Source organism: Polypterus senegalus, chromosome 1, assembly GCF_016835505.1.
Source record: "Polypterus senegalus isolate Bchr_013 chromosome 1, ASM1683550v1, whole genome shotgun sequence".
Lineage (NCBI taxonomy): Eukaryota > Metazoa > Chordata > Cladistia > Polypteriformes > Polypteridae > Polypterus > Polypterus senegalus.
In genome coordinates this window covers 27769764-27789070 of record NC_053154.1, presented here as the reverse complement: position 1 = coordinate 27789070, position 19307 = coordinate 27769764, and the positions used below count along the sequence as shown (strand labels likewise).

The 19307-nt window shown below is 36.3% G+C and overlaps 1 protein-coding gene across 2 annotated transcripts in view; it reads right to left on the bottom strand.

Moving 5' to 3' along the window:
* Window positions 1–19307, bottom strand: part of hnrnpc (heterogeneous nuclear ribonucleoprotein C) — a 46103-nt gene that overhangs the window by 15747 nt on the left and 11049 nt on the right. For both annotated transcript variants that reach the window (XM_039745180.1, XM_039745182.1), the window contains one exon: window positions 7010–7173. In XM_039745180.1, coding sequence (XP_039601114.1) covers window positions 7010–7014 — 5 coding nt within the window. In that variant the 5' untranslated portion in view covers window positions 7015–7173. The remainder of the gene's footprint in view (window positions 1–7009; window positions 7174–19307) is intronic.

Here is a 19307-nt window from a genome sequence, read left to right as displayed (position 1 = left end):
CACGTGCTGTCATAGCATGTTACTATAGTTTCTTTCATTAAGTGAATTTTAATTATATCTATCACATTTACTATATATGTAAGGCACTATAAACTGTTCAGTGCTAAACTGCATGAGCAGTGGAACTGCTACTCTGTGTGCCAACATACTGTGTCTTACAGTAGAAATTAAGTTGGGGGGAGTCATAACTAAAGTGACAGTTGGTTGGACTTGTTGGATGGGCTCCGTGTGAATGAAGCAGTCTGGTGCATTTTCCTTTGAGCTGTATCACAAAAACGTACTGCTCAGCACAGCAATGACCGTGATTTGATTTTGTTTTTTTAATTGACAGCTCTGCTTTGTTGTAGTTTCCTCATACAGGTGGAAAAACTAGCCGTCAACCAAGTATAGAATTGCTTACTGTGTACTGCTTATGCAACTTTACTTTTCCCCTTTTACAAAAGGTTGCACTACTTTTAAGTATTTAGATATAATGAATGAAATATCTATTTGTTTTAACAATGTAAAATTAGAATGCATACAGAATTGCAATTTATTTAAATACATTTTTATTAAGTTACATTATATACCATATTGGGCATCAAAACTGTATTGAATTTCAATACCTTTGAGTTATTGTATCAAAGTTTTAAATTTTGGTATCATGACAACCCTAGTCCTGACAGTCTTAAAGCAAGTTACAAAAGTTCAAGTGAACAAGAGCTCACTTCAAACCAAACTGTATCATTTTTAAAAAATGTCAGCAACAGGAAACATACAAAACAAAGAGCACACTGTTGAACAAAAACCTACATCATTAGGTGTTTCACTTGCATCCAAAAAATGTATCATTTTAAGTGTTTCATAGTTTTAACATTAAAATATTTTACATGGATGGGCAGATGGGACTATACACTGCATGTCCAAAGTTACCATGGGAATTCAGTTTACCGCATTTACAACCTTTGTTTTGGGGGTTTGGTGTTAGGGTCAAGAAGTATTTGGGAGTTCAGCTGTGATCAAACAGTGATTTGTGGACATTAGTAAGAACTCAAACTTTTTTTAAAAACTGTATGTTCTATTGTGCTAAAATGGGTCATGTAATTAAACAAAAAACAATGTTTTATTGTAATCCTACAGAATACTAATCTTTGTATTGTATAAAATTGTGCAATTGTACATTGATGTAAACTAGACCTGAAGAACATGATTATTAGATAGACATGCATACGTCAAAAAATGATAGCAAAAGCTATTTAGATTTTAAAAAAAAAATCCATTATAAAACAAAGTTGGGAAAATACACTTAAAAATAACCAACAAATAACTTCTATGTTAATCATTTATTGCTGTTGCTAGGATTGGAGTGGGATTTCTCTGAAAAGCATACAAACAAGTAAGATTTGGAGAACTTATTATTTGGTTTCAGAGGGATTTAAAACACTTCACTGATGCACTCATTCGTGTTCCTATGCCAGGGGTCAGCAACCTTTTTAAAGGAAAGAGCCACTTTATCCTAAATGTTTGACCCAACATTTACAAAGAGACGCAATGGGTAGATATGGTTTGAGATACAATTTTTTTTAGATGCGATATGGATATATATGCATTTAAAACTAAAATGTCAAGTACTAGGAAATAAAGAAAAACAATTTAATGAGACTTCTGACATGCATTTCCACAGAGTTGTTTCATGTTCGGTGAGTAGTTGGAAGTCTTCAATTTTAAACATGATTCCAAGCTTTCATCATTAAGATGACTTCTTAGCTTGCCTTTACTACCATTAATGTTGGAAAACATCTGCTCACAAGAATAAGTGGACCGAAAAATCAAAATTCCAAACACTGCTATTTTAAGTTGACAATAGTTGTCTGGAAGGCTGTTCCACGTTCTGAAAATTAGTTGGTCCTCCTTTCAACTGTTGGAAAATTCTATCCATTTGTAATTCATGGCTAAAGTCACCTTTTTTTCCCAGGTTTTCTACTTCCACTTGTAAAGATGTAAATTTTGAAGTCCACAAATCTTTGCTTTTCAAGTCTGTTCATTGTAGTTCAAACTGAGCTCTCTCAACTGCTGGAAACGGCAAAAAAATTTTTCGATTGGCATTTGCCAAAAGTTGTTTTGCCAAGAACAAAAGAGCGGACTTTTCATCTCTGAAATCTTTGAAGCGACCAGTAGATGAATCATGCATTTTTGTAATAGTTACTAAAAAGAACTTACTATCAATGACACTTCCTGTAGTTTCCAGATGGATTTTTAAAAGTTTCGAATTGAAACAGATTTCCACTTTTCAAGTCTTCTGCAAACAAAAGTAGTTTGTTTAAAGAGGGTAATAAATCCCTTAATTTTACCAATCAGTGTGTGCTCCTACTGTAGCGATAGACCAATTTATTGATGTCAATTTCCCTTCTTATTCTTCTTCTGGCTGCTCCGGTTAGGGGTTGTCAAAGCAGATCATCTTCTTCCATAACATCCCGACTTCTGCATCGTGTTATGTTACCACATCCATAATCCTTCTCATAGGCCTTCCTTTCTTCCTCTTCCCTGGCAGCTCTATCACCCAATATACCCAGCATCTCTCCTCTGCACATGTCCAAACCAACATAATCTCACCTCTATGACTTTGTCTCCCAACTGTCCATCATGAGCTGACCCTCTAATGTACTCATTTCTAATCCTATCCATCAGTTCATCAGTTCGCACCACTTTCACACTATCCTCGTACAAATCCTGTACAACTCTTAAATACTCTGCCACTCCTGACTTCTTCATATAATACCACAACTCCTCTCAAGGCACCCTGTCATATGCTTTCTCCAGGTCCACAAAGACACAATGCAGCTCCTTCTGGGCTTCTCTATACTACTCCATCAACACCCTCAGAGCAAACATTGCACCTTTGGTGCTCTTTCTTGGCATGAAACCATACTGCTGCTCAGTAATCATCACCTCCCTTCGTAAACTAGCTTCCACTACTCTTTCCCATAATTTCATGCTGTGGCTCATCAATTTTATCCCCCTGTAGTTACTACAGCTCTGCACATCACTCTTATTCTTAAAAATTGGTACCAGTACACTTCTCCACTCTTCAGGCATCCTCTCACTTTCCAAGATTCCAGTAAACAATCTGGTTAAAAACTCCACTGCCATCTCTCCTAAACACTTCCATGCTTCCACGGCTATGTCATCTGGACCAACGGCTTTTCTATTCTTCATCCTTTTCATAGCTATCCTTACTTACTCCTTGCTAATCCGATACACAACCTGATTCATTATCTCCAATTCATCCAATCTTCCCTCTTTCTCGTCATTCATCAGCCTTTCAAAGTACTAATTCCATCTGCTCAACACACTCTTCTCACTTGTGAGTACGTTTCCATCTTTATCCTTTATTACCCTAACCTGCTGCACATCTTTGCCAGCCCGGTCCCTCTGTCCAGCCAATCGGTACAGGTCCTTTTCTCCCTCCTTAGTGTCTAGCCTCTCATACAACACATCATACCTGTTCTTTAGCCTTCACCTTGTGCCTTATCTCTTTGTACTCTTGTCTACTTTCTGCAGTTGTAAATTCCAAAATTGATGCAGAGATATCTTCACCTTGAGTTTGTCCTTCAAGATGTATCAAAGCCAGCAATTCTTCATAGAGACCTTTACTGAAAACATGCCGAAGGCTAATTTGTGCAATTTCCTTCATGTCATGACTCGTCACATGCCAAAGACAATACATATGTCGATTTTATGTCATTAATCTGCAGATCCATCACATTCTTACACATCTTAAGCACTCTGTCATGAACAGTATTTTGCGAATAGATGAGTGTATTTAAATTTTTCATATTTTTATTTTTAAAGTCAGATTAGAGATGTTCGGACAAATTTAAAAAGCATTTTATTTTAACACAACAATAAAAGAAAATAAAGGAAAGGATTTCTATGCTTTGCAATCTAATGAGAAACAGTGAAACTTGATTGTTGCCTATTTTGCTTCAACTCTGTCACCGCTTTTTTCTTTCTTCTCCAAATGTTTTTTTTTTTTTTGCAAACGCGTCACACTTTGTTAAAAAGCGACGTTCAAAATTTGATTTTTTAGTTATTGAATAACATTTCCTTGCAAATTAGACATGTCAGAACACCCATAGAGTTTTGCAACTCAGTTTTAAAACACTCGGACGTGTAACGGCGCAAAGGTGACTAATATTACAACATTGTTCAGTTCTGTATTATCAAATTATATGTTAAGACATAAAAATGTGAATGCCACTTGTGGCTTCAGAGCCACAGGTTGCCAACCCCTGTCCTATGCCATTTATCTAGTTTGGGGGAGGTAAGCCAGTGCGGCAGCAGGACAGGAACAAATCCTTTACATGACCCACACTCCCATGCTCGCAAGATTTTCTCTTCACAGTAGAGACTGAAGCTTGCTTTTTTCAAACCGCTGCTAAGCTGTACTTGTAGCTGTTTTGCAGTGAGGACGCTATCACACAAGCTGGTGACCTACAGAAACTTCTCTTGTGACTTTGGGTCTGCCAGGTCACTTCCTATCAGAGTTTCTTCCAGTTTCCAATTGCCTTTCCATTGTGTTTCTCTAAATAAAAGGCCTACTTTCCTTCCGTGAGAACCCTAAATCCAAAGGGGACTGTTTCATTTATGTTAGGTAGAATGCCCAGAGGGGACTGGGCAGTCTAATGGTCTGGAATCCCTACAGATTTTATTTTTTTCTTCAGCCGTCTGGAGTTTTTTCTGTCCACCCTGGCCATCGGACCTTACTCTTATTCTATGTTAATTAATGTTGACTTATTTTATTTTTCTTACTGTGTCTTTTATTTTTCTATTCTTCATTATGTAAAGCACTTTGAGCTACTGTTAGTAGGAAAATGTGCTATATAAATAAATGTTGTTGTTGTACTCTTCAATGGGTAATAATCCTCTATCCCATTTCATTTGTCAATAGCCATATTATTTCCATTATTCCTGAAATATTGTCCAAGTAATACTTCAGAGGGTGCAGTTACACAGTCTGTCCAACTCTATTTTATGACAGGCAGAGGATTTAAATAATCAATAGAAGTTGCACCTGCAAACTATTTGCTTCAACTTGCAAGTCTTAATTTACTTTAATTGTTGCAGCACATTTGTAGGTTGTAACCTAACAGGAGCTCCCTGAAGAAGGCCCATTTGTAAAATTCAGATTTTTTTTTTCACTTTTTCTAACCTAAACTTTAAATTTAAACTTCTGGTAGCTTTCTGCTTACATTTTCACAAAATTTAGGTTATTCATGGTGTTCGAAAACCTTTGACTAGTAGTATACTACCAGAAGCAGAAAAATCACATATAGTGACGATTCTAAGCTTCTTTTGTGAGCTTCTGAGAGAGACACTGGCTCACTGTGATTCCGAACTTGACAGTTTAGAAAATGACTGAATACAAAAAGCAAGTCAAAGCAAAAGAGCTGGATTTTGTATGTTTAAAATATTGAACTGAAAAAGGGATTTCCAGATACCTTTAATGCACATCTCTCATCTCATTAAATGAAAATCCCAACATAGTGCTCTGTGAACCATTTTAGACCTTATGTCAAAAGAAACTTGAAGACAGCAACTGGGGTGGCTGGAAGGGAATAAGCTGTTAGTGAAAATATTAGCATGCATTTCTTCAACAACGGAAAAAAAAACAAAAACAAAACAAACAAAAAAAAAAAACCACACACACACACACACATTTAGAGTACTGGAGAAAAATGCAATATGTTATGAGGCTGGAATTTAACAAATGAACTTATTAACTATGGAAGATGATAAACATCTACTGCCATTTTTAGATAAAATGACTTCAGGATTTATTCAATGTGAGCTATTTACTACAATTTATTACATATAGTATGTTAAGTATGCTGACACTATATTTGTTGAGTATCCCTCAATGCGAAACAGTAAAGCTTAAACATATTTCAAAGGGAATCTTTTGGACTTCTCTAATTTGAAACAGTCACAATATTTAGTTAACCTATTTACACAACATTAATTATTGTTACTAGGGTTATGCAAATTGAATGCCATTTGAAAAAAATTCTTCAATTATATATAATATTTTCACATGCAGCAACTTAATTATTGCAGTGTTTAAGTCATTTGAGAAAAGAAAATGATTCTTCCCTTTTCAAGTTACACTGGGTTTTGTTTAGCTTCCTGGAGGCAGTGGAAAAAACAAACATCTAAGTATCTAGATTACAGGTGAATTCCAACCATGCACAGTTGGCCAGTCACTTTTAATCAGACTGGTAAAAGCTTAAAACAGTATAAAGAAAACAACACACATCAGCTTTATTTCATCCACACATTTTCCAAAGGAAATGCAGCAGAAGGACGATGGTGAATCATCAAATAAATTGCAGACATCACCTTTGAAATCAACATTTAAAATTAACAAGAAAAAACAAATATTGATGGGAACCCTCTGGCAAACTGTACTGTCTGAAAAATGTTGCTGGTGTGTTCACCACTTGGCAGTTAGAGGCTGCGTGCTCCCTGGGTTTTGGTAGCCTACGTTATCACAAAATGTTGATATCCACTTCACTAAAACTTCACAGGGAGAATCAAATTTCACTGTCAGAAAAACCTGGAAGACATCAACACCTTTTCTATTTTCTATTAAGACTGCTCGATTCTGAAGAATTGGTACCATAAAAAATAAGTTCTTTTAAGGGTCTGTATTTTATAAATCATGGCTACCTGTTACCATTTGACAAATTCCTACATTCAAAACAGCTTAAAACTTTTAATTAATAATAAGTTTTAAAATCACAAGGTTTTACTTTTAACCACTATTCATTATGCAAAAGAAAAATAGTATTGCTGGTCAGCATACATCATAGACTCAGATACCTACAAAGTTAGCATGTTAAAAATTTTTGATCTAGAACATAGCTCACATTGCTCTGCTTAAATTAAACCTTTATGTATATGCATATGAATATGACAGTAAACAATTTGTTGAATGGAATGCTTAAACAAGCACTGAAATTTCACTCACTCCATTTTATCTTTGGTCTTCTCAGTGTTGTATATGGGAGATAATGAGGAAGATGAGCTTCGGTCTCAGACGTTTGCGATAAGTAATGGATAGGGCTTTCCTCAGTCTGCTGGATTACAGATCCCAGCAGCTACTTTCCAGAAGTCCACACTTGCACAGCATCACTGAGGTAATACAGAAGATAAACCTCAGGATTTTATTTTTTAATTTCTCTACACTAAAAAGGTCACACATGTAAAAGTGCAAACTCCTAAAAGTGACAAATTAGAGCAAAAATCAAGCTAGAAAAAAACCATTTGCCAAATTTTCTCAAACATGGAAACATTTTTTGGAACACCAAGTATAAAAATAAAATTTAAAAAATATGCAAATGGGGCTGATATATTTTCAATAACGTGAACATGTTACTGATTAATAAATATAAATAACAAAACAATGAATTTAGCACAAAAATAACACTGTGGCAATCAGAATTTTTCCATTAACTAAGACATAGTAACTTTTTCCTAAATGTAATTGTTTTTGGCACCTAAATAAAAAACACACAGAATTAAGTACAAAGACTGATTAACTGAAGGGAAAAAAGTTTTAATTATTTGCAAAAAATAAGATAGCTAAAACATTACTAAAGAAAATCAAATTATTTAAACATTAGAAACAAACATGCATTTCTTTTTGAATAGAGTTAATGTACATAAAATAATTCAAAGAGGTCATGCATTGCATTTACAGTGTGTACTTTAACAAACTAACCCTTAATATAAGCAGACAAACTTTAGTATAGGGGAAATCCCATTTTACAATTATACATCTGTAAGGATAAAAACTGGTGCCATCAAATTGTACCAAGAACTTGCTTTTCCAGCATATACCTTTTAAATATATAATACAAAGCATTACAGCAAATTAAATTTAAAAACAGTAAAGAAACATAAGAATCACTACATTTAAAGTTTAATTTCCCAAAACAGTCTCAGAGTGAAACAAGTGTCAATACACAATATATATTCAAGTTAGGTAACGCATAGTGAAAATGGTTTGGGAGTAAATTCTTTAACCATCTACACAATATTCATGGTATTTAGGGAAAAAAGCTATTCTCCTCATTAAAAGAATTAAAAAAACAACAACAAACACACACAACAACCACCACCCACAGTACTGAAATCTTCAATACTTTCTAATAAGAACTCAAGCAAAATGATACCTTTTATTGGCTTACAGCATGTAAGCTTTTCAGGCAGCTCAGGCCCATACTTTCTAATAGTAACTGAACAACACACATCCAAACTATACTGGGGCCAGACAAAACGCCACCGAACGTTTAATCATACTATAAACTGACCTGCATCCAAAACAAGACAACTTGATGCCTTTCCAACCATTTTGTTGTAAAATTTCTTGGATCATTTATTGTGTCAAAATAAAACAACCGAACCAGCTACGATATAGCCCGACTGAAGCCAAACCAAAGATGAATATCAATACTAGTATACTATTACAAAGCAGGTGCACAAGTCTCAAGTTTTGCCCTATTAGGAATCTGCATAATCTTCTACACTTGATGCAAGTTTGTCGAGGATATCCTCCTTTTAAGAGTTTTGCTAGTACTGCACTCCTGCTGCACACTGGGCATTTTATTTAGAGTTCATTGAAAAAGGTTTTCTCACCATATCCACCTCCCAACAACCCAAATTAACCACTTAAGTAGTTATGTATTTTCATTCAGCTTTCATAAGAATAGCAGATATAGCTCCATTAAGATAAAAAGCTGAAGATCAAGGAAGGTGCTTATAATTAGTCTGCATCGTCTGTGCATGAAGAGCACTGTAACGATATAGTACTTTTATTTTGTGTAAATTATTCAGAAAATGCATAGCAATCACCAGAATATTTAATTATAAATACTGGCATCAAACAATTAAGATTAACACAGTTAGCAAGCAGGAGTAATGAAACTGGAAATCTGCTTCAGGAAAAGTTCACTTACAATATTGAGCACAAGAAAGGAAGTAAACAAATGGCAGACATAACTTACTATTGGAGTAAACCCATCTTTATTAGGTCTTTACAATGCTTGCATTACCATAGAACATGCCATTAATCATTCAGAGCTGCCCTTGCAAGTGCTTCTTAACTAAAATGTACAACTGAAACATAAGAGGGCATTAAGAGACAGGGATCTACCAACTGAAATTCTGTACGATGACCTATATTGATTTTCAATAGGGACATTCACAAAGGTATTAGTAGGGCTAAGTCTTTAAGTGGCCTTAAAAAAATCCCATTGACAATATGGTTGTAAACTAATCGGTCAATATTTTACATGGTTTTCAAATGTTTTTCCCCCCTACTGTCCTTTACTATAGTCAAACACATAGGAATTTCAGTAAAAGTTGAAAACCATGGTAAAAACAGGAAAGTGTTTTGATCCCAGTACTTATGGATAGGTAGGGGTATTTAATACTTTTATTTTAGAAGTGTGGTTTCTTCCCAACTTCTATTCTACTCATTTATTAAAAGGTTAACTTTACCCCAATCTTGCTAGATTTAGTTCCATTTGATTGCGTCTTGGTATAAAAATGAACCTTTATTTGTAAAGTTGATTGAGGCACTTTGCATTTTGTAATGGCTACATTGGGAATTGAAACCAAAAGCAAAAACTGATAACAAATTATTAATTTATAATAATAAAATAGCAAAAAAAAAAAAAAGGTGATGTCATGTTTAATTACGGCTAAATGAGACATATGGTGTAAAAAAACAAGGCAGTTTAAAAATGAAAACAAAGAATTAAATGAACAAAGAGCAGCAAGAAATCCTGCTTTGTGTAATTTGCAAAACAGAAATGGCAGCTGCCAAGACTATTTCTTTCTAAACAGTTAATTCAGGGTTTATGTGAGGGGAGAAAATGCAACTTATGTTGGGGTTAACATACAGCACCTTTGTTGTAAGATTTGTACACAGGACTTCAGAGCCCTGTTGAATCTCAAACGTCAGTTTTAATTCTCCACATCCAAACATACTGATTCAGTGCTACCCTCTGCATCCTCACAGTCAAAGCACTCATTGAAAGTTGCATCCGTCTTTGAAACTGGCTACTTGACATTACAGGTTTGAAACCCTACACCCATAACCAGTGGTCTTGGTGTCTGCATCTTATCTTCATGTTGAGTGTCCAACCATGCGAGATATATCCCTCTTATGTCTAATCTGGAACGCCAGAATTATGCAAGTTTTTTTTGTAGTACAGACATGAGGACAACTGTTCTTGAATAAATAACTCAAACAGGCTCGCTGTGATAAAAAGTTTATTCATAACTGAAGGATAACAAAAAATTGATATATAGACATGCACAGACGCAGTATAATAAACCTAACACAAAGCAAACCGGTCCGTCTGGTTTTCTCCGTCCCTTTGTCTTATAAGCAGGCAAAATTTCAAACAATTTTTCTTCTTCACAATTTTTGTCTAAAGAACTGTCCAATACTCATTCAGTGCTGGCTTATAAATGCTTAAGTCAGATTTGTAGTCTAATAGTAGACTTAAAAAAAAGCTTTTCATTCTTTAGTTACAAGTTTCTTCACAGAGCCTCTGGCACCATAAACTGTATTGGCAGCTATGAGCTTTTAAATCAAAGGAATTTTGGCACTCACCCATAACTTCTTTTATTAAAGTATACATGGAGAAATGTCTACCTGTCAATCACTAGTCATTACTTTCAACTAAAGTAGGATAACAAAAATGTGTTTGGTGCCTTAACCTTTGCTAATAGGTCACAAGCAATATTGCTCTCAGAACCAAAAATATACAAAATGAGATATTCTTGTTCCTGTCATTTCCACAAAGGGAGGCGATGCCTTGTTCTCAAGTCTTCACACTTCAGGAACCAAAAACAGATTTTCACCAGCATAGTTGGAAGGAAGCAGCTCGCTTTTTGCGTTTCTTTATTCAGGTCTCTTTTGGTCTGGTCACATGGTATTGTGCAGTTGTTCACTCATTGTCTTTAGCAAGGTTGGCCACAATGCAGCACCCAAGCAAAACAGTTATACAGTGCATCCGGAAAATATTCACAGAGCATCACTTTTTCCACATTTTGTTATGTTACAGCCTTATTCCAAAATGGATTAAATTCATTTTTGTCCTCAGAATTCTACACACAACACCCCATAACGTGAAAAAAGTTTGAGATTTTTGCAAATTTAAAATAAAATTGAGAAATCACATGTACTTAAGTATTCACAGCCTTTGCTGGATACTTTGTCAATGCACCTATGGTAGCAATCACAGCCTCAAGTCTTTTTGAAAATGATGCCACAAGCTTGGCACAACCTATTCTTAGCCAGTTTTGCCCATTCAAGCTCAATCAGGTTGGATGGGAAGCGTCGGTGCACAACCATTTAAGGATCTCTCCAGAGATGTTCAATCGGATTCAAGTCTGGGCCACTGAACGTCACCCCAGTCTGATGTCAAGAGCGCTCTGGAGCAGGTTTTCATCCAGGATGTCTCTGTATATTGCTGCGGTCATCTTTCCCTTTATCTGACTAGTCTCCCAGTTCCTGTCGCTGAAAAACATCCCCACAGCATGATGCTGCCACCACCATGCTTTACTGTAGGGATGGTATTGGCCTGGTGATGAATGGTGCCTGGTTTCCTCCAAACGTGAAGCCTGGCATTCACTCCAAAGAGTTCAAGCTTTGTCTCATCAGACCAGATAATTTTGTTTCTCATGGTCCGAAAGTTCTTCAGGTGCCTTTTGGCAAACGCCAAGTGGGCTGCCATGTGACTTTTACTAAGGAGTGGCTTCCGTCTGGCCACTCTACCATACAGGCCTAATTGGTGGATTGCTGCAGAGATGGTTGTCCTTCTGGAAGGTTCTCCTCTCTCCACAGAGGACCTCTGACAGAGTGACCATTGGATTCTTGCTCACCTCCCTGACTAAGGCCCTTCTCTCCTGCTCAGTTTAGATGGCTGGCCAGCTCTAGGAAGGGTCCTGGTGGTTTCTAACATCTTCCACTTACGGATGGAGGAGGCCACTGTGCTCATTGGGACCTTCAAAGCAACAGAAATTTTTCTGTAACCTTCCTCAGATTTGTGCCTCGTGACAATCCTGTCTCGGAGGTCTACAGACAATTCCTTTGACTTCATGCTTGGTTTGTGCTCTGACATGAACTGTCAACTGTGGGACTTTATATGACAGGTGTGTGCCTTTCCAAATCATGTCCAATCAACTGAATTGACCACAAGTGGACTCCAATGAAGCTGCAGAAACATCTCAAGGGTGATCAGGGGAAACAGGATGCACCGGAGCTCAATTTTGAGCTTCATTGCAAAGGCTGTGAATACTATGTACATGTGGTTTCCCAATTTTTTTATTTTTAATAAATCTGCAAAAATCTCAAGTAAACTTTTTTCAAGTTGTCATTATGAGGTGTTGTGTGTAGAATTCTGAGGGAAAAAATGAATTTAATCCATTTTGGAATAAGGCTGTAACATAACAAAATGTGGAAAAAGTGATACGCTGTGAATACTTTCCAGATGCACTGTAGGTGCTGGCTGGTAATGTCCAGCACTACATTACCCCTAAGAGTAAGAGTTGTGCTAGTCTTCTGTTGTGGGCCTCATCCTAGGAACAGAAGTTCTGCTATGGAGAAGTTAAAATCAAGGCTGCTTTCGTTAAGGGAAGCAAGCTAATGACACTGGGCTATAAACCCCACATTTTTTGTTAGTAATTGATGCAAGGTTTTCTCCAATAATACCGGTAAAGGTTTAATTATGGCTATCCTTCAAAAATTGCAAGGCATTGAGTGGTACCGAGCTCTTAGCCAGAATATACCTAGACAAGACTGTAACTGACACTTCACACGTGAAACTCCTCTCTTGGCTTATTAGCGAGGTCAGTATACGATGTTAAATATAGTTAAAAACTTCATCTTCAGAGCTTAAACTATGTCTCATGCGAGAGTCCAAATACAAAAGAACAATGAATGCAATTATTCAAAGTTCAGACAAAGAAGGTTGTGTTTCACGAATATACTGAAACTATGAGGAAGCAACAAAAGAATAAAATCAGAGAATTGCCTATATTATTTATCTTGATTTTCAGAAGACTTTAGATAAAGTATGACACAGAAGGTTAGTGACCAAACAAAGTGGGAATTAAGGGCAGTCTGTAGGTGGGTACAAAACTGGCTCAAACACAGGAAGCAAAGGTTTACAGTTAGGGGACCTTTTTTAAAAGAAAGTGGTCTCCCTCAATGATCAGTGTTGAGGTCACAGCTCGTTTTAAAAGACAATCTGCAAAAGAATATAAGCTGTAATCCACTAAATTGTGACAAGAGGGACTTTGATAGCGTACCGGCTTGGGCAGATTAAATTTAATGTAAGAGAACTTAGTATTACACCTAAGTAATAATGTTAAGAATTGAATACATGATGGTGTGATACTTTAAAGTAAATCTTCTCAGAAAGACCTATGATTCACTTGCACTTACCACTATTTACACAAATCAGTATACAGAAGCAATTAAGAAAGCTATTTGGGCGTTAGGTTATATATCACTAAGAGTGTAGTCTAAGTTGAAAGAAATGATGCCAATATTACAGTAGGCCTTCATATGGATTACTGGGGAGTTTTTGTTTCCCTATTACAAAAAAATACATAGTGACACTACACAAAGTCTAGAGGACAGCAAAAGATTCTGGGACTAAGAGGTATAAGCTATGAGGAGAAGTTGATAACGTCAAGTTAAAAGAAAATGATTAAAACAGAACATGATTGAAGTTTTATTTTTAAAATAAATACGTCTTTTCAATAAGAAATATCAGAGATAATGATTAAGGTTTTGATAAATATCCTGTAACTGTGTGTAAATATGTATTATCTATTATCTAACTGCTTTACCTTAACATTTCTTGTTTCTATTTGTCTGTTTTATCTCATTCTGTTATTAGATGCAACTGAGAAGGCAAATTTCATGTTTTCTTGTGTAAACATGACTAAATAAAGAAACCTTAAACTAGTAAAGTAGTTCCCAGCTGTTACTTTAAAATAAATTCTGCAACACCACCACAGTGACATGGTTAGAAATTTAAAGACAGATTTTGCTCAAATGTAAATGCAAAGATCCAAAGACAAACAAGTTTTAAACAACAAGCTTGTTGGAATGAATAGGCTGTTCTCGTTACACCATTTATATATTCAATGCTGATGAACTAATAGTTGCTATCAACTCATTTAAGTCACACTTTTGCCCATGTTACTGATCATGGCTGTTCAAATTTAGGCACTAGGGAAACATCCATCTTTAAGACACTATTTAACGTGATGTTGATGCAATCCATCTTGTCATACTGCATGTTTTCTATCGTGATGTTGATGCAATCCATCTTGTCATACTGCATGTTTTCTATCAGCGAGAGTCATCTGCCAATTGGACTTTACCAACAAATCCAAAATAGTTTAATGACTGCTTTCAACAGCTTTCAGTTATTCTAACCATCATTTGAAGGGGGTTGGGTTTGGAGAGAAAACTATACTGGAGTAACTGTAAATGGCAATTAAAATGATTTATGTCAGACTCTACCTTGAATTAAGCATAGTTCTGTTCAAAGTTGGAAAATTATGTCTTGTTTTAAACACTGCAAAGCTCCTGGGAGGATTCCATCCTAGCACAGAAAGAAAACTCAGAACGAGAGGTAGACGCATCCACCCTAAACCCTTGAACCTAAATACAAAGATAGGTTCCAAAACTATAGACCCGTGTCTTTCAAGCAAATTGCATCATATTTGTCTTGTTACCAGCTATAGGCCTATTGTTTTTGGTTCAGTTCTTGTACTCGCATCTTTCAAAAAATGATTCAACCACCACCCACTTAAAACTACTATAGGAATTGTTTAATAATGACTTTTAGTCAACTGTTTAGTCATGGGACCAATTCATTCAATAGTGTTTGAGACATAATTTAAATGTCGTGTTTCACTAATAGTATGCACATATAGAAGCAAACGCCAAAAGAAAACGAGTTAGCCGACAGCTTATTTGCCTTTCCAGAGGACAATGCTGAATGATGATGAAAACAAAGGGCACACGCTCACAAACACCTAGATCCGTAAAATTTAACATTGACATAGGCATTATGTCACTTCATCTGTCCATTTTAAAGAGACATGAGTATACATGATTGTATTTTATTGTGAAGTACAATTGGTTGCATTGTAAAATCTGACATTTAAAAATGTCTTGCATTAACATGTAAATTTCACTTTAATGATAAGTATTATATGGACCATTCTTAACACCATTTTTGTATGCATTTGTACAATGCAGGGGCAACAGTTCCAAAGAATGGCGACAGTAGGCAGCTGCAAGGAAATGATACGCCTCCAGTTTTGAAAGGGAGGAATTTAAATAAAATGGGTCAAAAGCCTCTTAAAGGACAGATTTAACCTCAAATAAGTTGATCCAGGCACATAGCAATACAAAAAAAATCTGCTATAGGGTGATTTGATCCTTCAGTTCAAGTTCCCCATAAATAGTTGCTCCCCAGGCATGAAGTGACTAGAAATGGCTCAGGAACAAACAGAACTAGGAATACAAGAGTGTGCTCTTAGGTCAGGCCACATGATCTTCTGTGATGATTAATTGCAGCTGGCGTTCTTGAGCCAGAAGGTGCTTCCCATGATAGCCCTGTAAACATCTCCTCAAGAGAATATTAGTTTCACCCGACCAGAAAGCCCAAGTATGGAGTCTGATGGTTGGTTTCTCTGGGAGAGAGCCTGAACACCCAGAGTGTATGCAAAAGGAGGTAAGGGGTTTGGTTTTTGTGATTGTGGCACAGTACTTGTTAGAGGGCAAGTTAGTGGATAGGCTTACCTCACCTTGATGACAGGGTTCAAAGTCTTTAGTTATATTCAGGGCTTCTTTCTTGTAGTTTATTTTGCTGTTTTAAGTTCTCACACAGTGCAACTCTTCATATTTTATATAAACACCATTTTGATAAAGGATGGTTTGGCATTATTTTTGGGCAAAGGTGGTTTACAGAGGTCCCATCATAACATACATTCAATAATTCATTTGGCACTTACAGCTCACATAAAGCTGAATAACCCCAGGACTGGCTAACTCCATTCATGTGTATAACACACTGTAAATGCCCTGTAAAGTGTAAGACTGCAGCCAAACAACTCTAAAGGTTAGGCATAAAAGGTTTATACAACCAAGAACTTGCTAGAATGCGGAACCAGACATTTGGTTTTTATTGCCTCCTGCAATATACTGAAGTTAAACTCTTTCATGCAAACCAGTAACCAGGCAATTATGGGTGCCTCTTCTGTAACAACTGAAGAGAAGGCACTAGAGGAACTTTAATAGGTGGGCACAGAGAGCCAAATCCTGGAAAACTCCACAGACCAGGGATCAATTGCTGCATGGTTAGTATCAGACTACTGTGATCTGGAACCTAAATTTTTGCCTTTCTAAAAATCACTTGAGTCAGTACCCCGTACTGGCCTTGTTTTTACACAGCTGTCTGCCTCAATGTAACACTGCAATTAAGTACTGTACAGACAAATTTGACAAACCTTGCTGCTTTGTCAGCCACACACTGCATACATTTAAAAAATAAGGTCCAAAATGGCACTTGCTGAAGTCACATGCTGAGACACAGGAAATAAGTTTATGGAAATCTAACATTAATACCCTCCAAACTGGAAGTAGTGTCACACAATTCAAAGAAAAACGAGAATTCCAATAGCATTAACAGATTGCTCATCTTCAACCTTAGTCTCTTATATGTTTGAAGAAAAAGAAAAAAAACCCACACACAAAATCACCAGAAAAAGCAAGTTGAGGCCATAAGATGCACCTTTAATGCATGCATTTATTTTCATTGATCTGAAATTGCTTTTTCTGCAGATCAAGTAAGTGGTGACCTCCTAAACACCCAACTAGAAATTTATGCAATTACAACAAAACGGGAAGGCAGTACCAATGGAAACTCTGCCTCAAAGCATGGAAATGCAGCTTTACCGCCAAGTTACCGATCTTAAAAGTATCATTAGGGCTGCAACAACTAATCAACATAACGGATGACAAAGACTAACACAGATCTCATTTTAAGATGACAAATCTGGTGGAAGGTCAAATACTAAAGAATAAAAAAAAAAAGTGTGGAATAATTTGGCAAAAAAATGTGTGTTTTGCAAGATCTGTAAAAATGAGCTCTCTCTATACAGGCATACAACTACGATATGCAAGCACCCGAAAGGAAAACAGTAATAGTCATCCCTTTCTCACTCATATTTACGGATAATTGAGAATGCTCTTAATGCTCTTCAATCGGCACATCTGACAATGCAGAATCAGTTTCAACAATATGTAAAAGGTCTTCGGCAAAGTATTTACTGCTGGCATTTTGATGCCATAATAAAATAGGTAAGATGGAGTTCTTTGCTGCCATCTGGCTGATAAAAAGCCAATAAATGCTCATCATCTCTATCAGTGCTAAAATGGTTTTAAAATTTACTACCATTGACATCAACTACATTGAAAGTGGTAAAACTATTTTGAAATTAATACTTGCTGCTACACTTTTTGCCAATGTTATTTCAGAGTATGCTTATACTACTGCTATGAAGGAGAGAACTGTACAAGAAACTCTTGTATATAATTAACATTTTAAATTTAAAACAATTAAAAAGCTAACCAACTAATCAGTAATACACGGTAGTTGTTAGTTGAAGCCCTAACCATCCAAACAAATCTAGTTTCCATTCTCATTAATGATGGTGGAAGATAAAAGCTAAACATATGGCAGTCAACATTAATTGCTTTAAAAATGCAAATTTTAGGAGCCTTTTTAACATCAGCATAAAGGAATACATGGGTTTTCGAAGACCAAACTGTCAGCTGTGTTAACAGATATTGTCCTAAACTGAGATGTATTTATTTTTAAGTAACTACTAACCTAGTTATCTCTCACAACTTGGGTCATAATTTTAGCCCAGAATGCTACTTCTTGACCATTTCTGCACTTGCAGTAAATTACATAAAAAATGGAAACGTAAAAATTTGACATGAAGTCGACAAGATTATGTACACAAGAAGGACAAAACACACACAGAAATCTCCCCATATACACAAGGGCAGGATGCCAGTTCTGCAATCAAATTTTAAAGAATTGGGTGAGAAGATGAGGAGCAGAACAGAAGGGGTAGTCTTCCTCAAACTTCTGCCTGTGCAACGTGCCAGTCCAGGTAAGACGAGATTAGAAGGCTTAACCCGAAGCTCAAATCTTGGTGTAGGTCAGAAGCATATAGGTTTAGGGGGAAATGGGACTCCTTTTGGAAGAAATGAGACCTGTTCCGCCATCGTCTGGGTATAAGAGGGAGTTTAAGACAGGTCAGGTTTAGAAATGTACATTAGCACGTACAATGGTAAAAATAAACATGCACAGTAAAGTAAAATCTAACCCAAAGTGAAAAAAGTAAACACAAAATAGCTTACCTTAATGCTACAATTTTGAATAAAACAAGTGGATTTATGTAGTATACTGCAGCAATAACAGAAACCTGACTAAACAAGGCAGGGGGGGTTGGAGTATAACAGATGGGTACACATTTATGAAGAATAGACACAGGGTTGTCATTTATGCAAGGCAGAATTTAAATGCATTTCTTCATCTGGATGACATCTTATTGAGGATGTCTGGCAAGCATTAAGGAAAGATGTCTCATTTTAGGTGTGCTACAGGGTGTAGTGAGTAGAGGGTTGCAAAATTTGCAACAAAGCAGGAAGCAGAGAGTGGTAGAGCAAGGAACCTTATCAGAATTGTGTAAAGTTAACAGTGGTGTCCCACTTGGGTTACTGCTATTTTTAATATAAAGGATGTGGATATGAATATAAATAAGATGGTTAAGTCTGCCAATGATACCAAGGTAGGCAGATTGGCAGATAATCTAGAATCCATTGAATCATTGCAGAAGGACTGACAGCATAATCTTGGGTAGATTTAATTTAACACACGTATCATACAGATAATACCTGGAGTCTGGTGTCTAGGATAAAAAAAAAAAAAAAACCTAAACCCCAGAAGAGCCAGAAAAAGTCCAGAGACTAGGATGATTATATGGGATAAGAGGAAAGATTAAAATAGCCGAGCCTTTTCATTTAAGCAAAAGAGGTTCAGGAGGCGATATGATGCAAGTGTTCAAAATTGTGAAATTAGTGCAGTGAATTGAGACCACTACATTAAAATGAGTTAGAGGAACTCAGGGACACAGAAACTTAAGGGTAA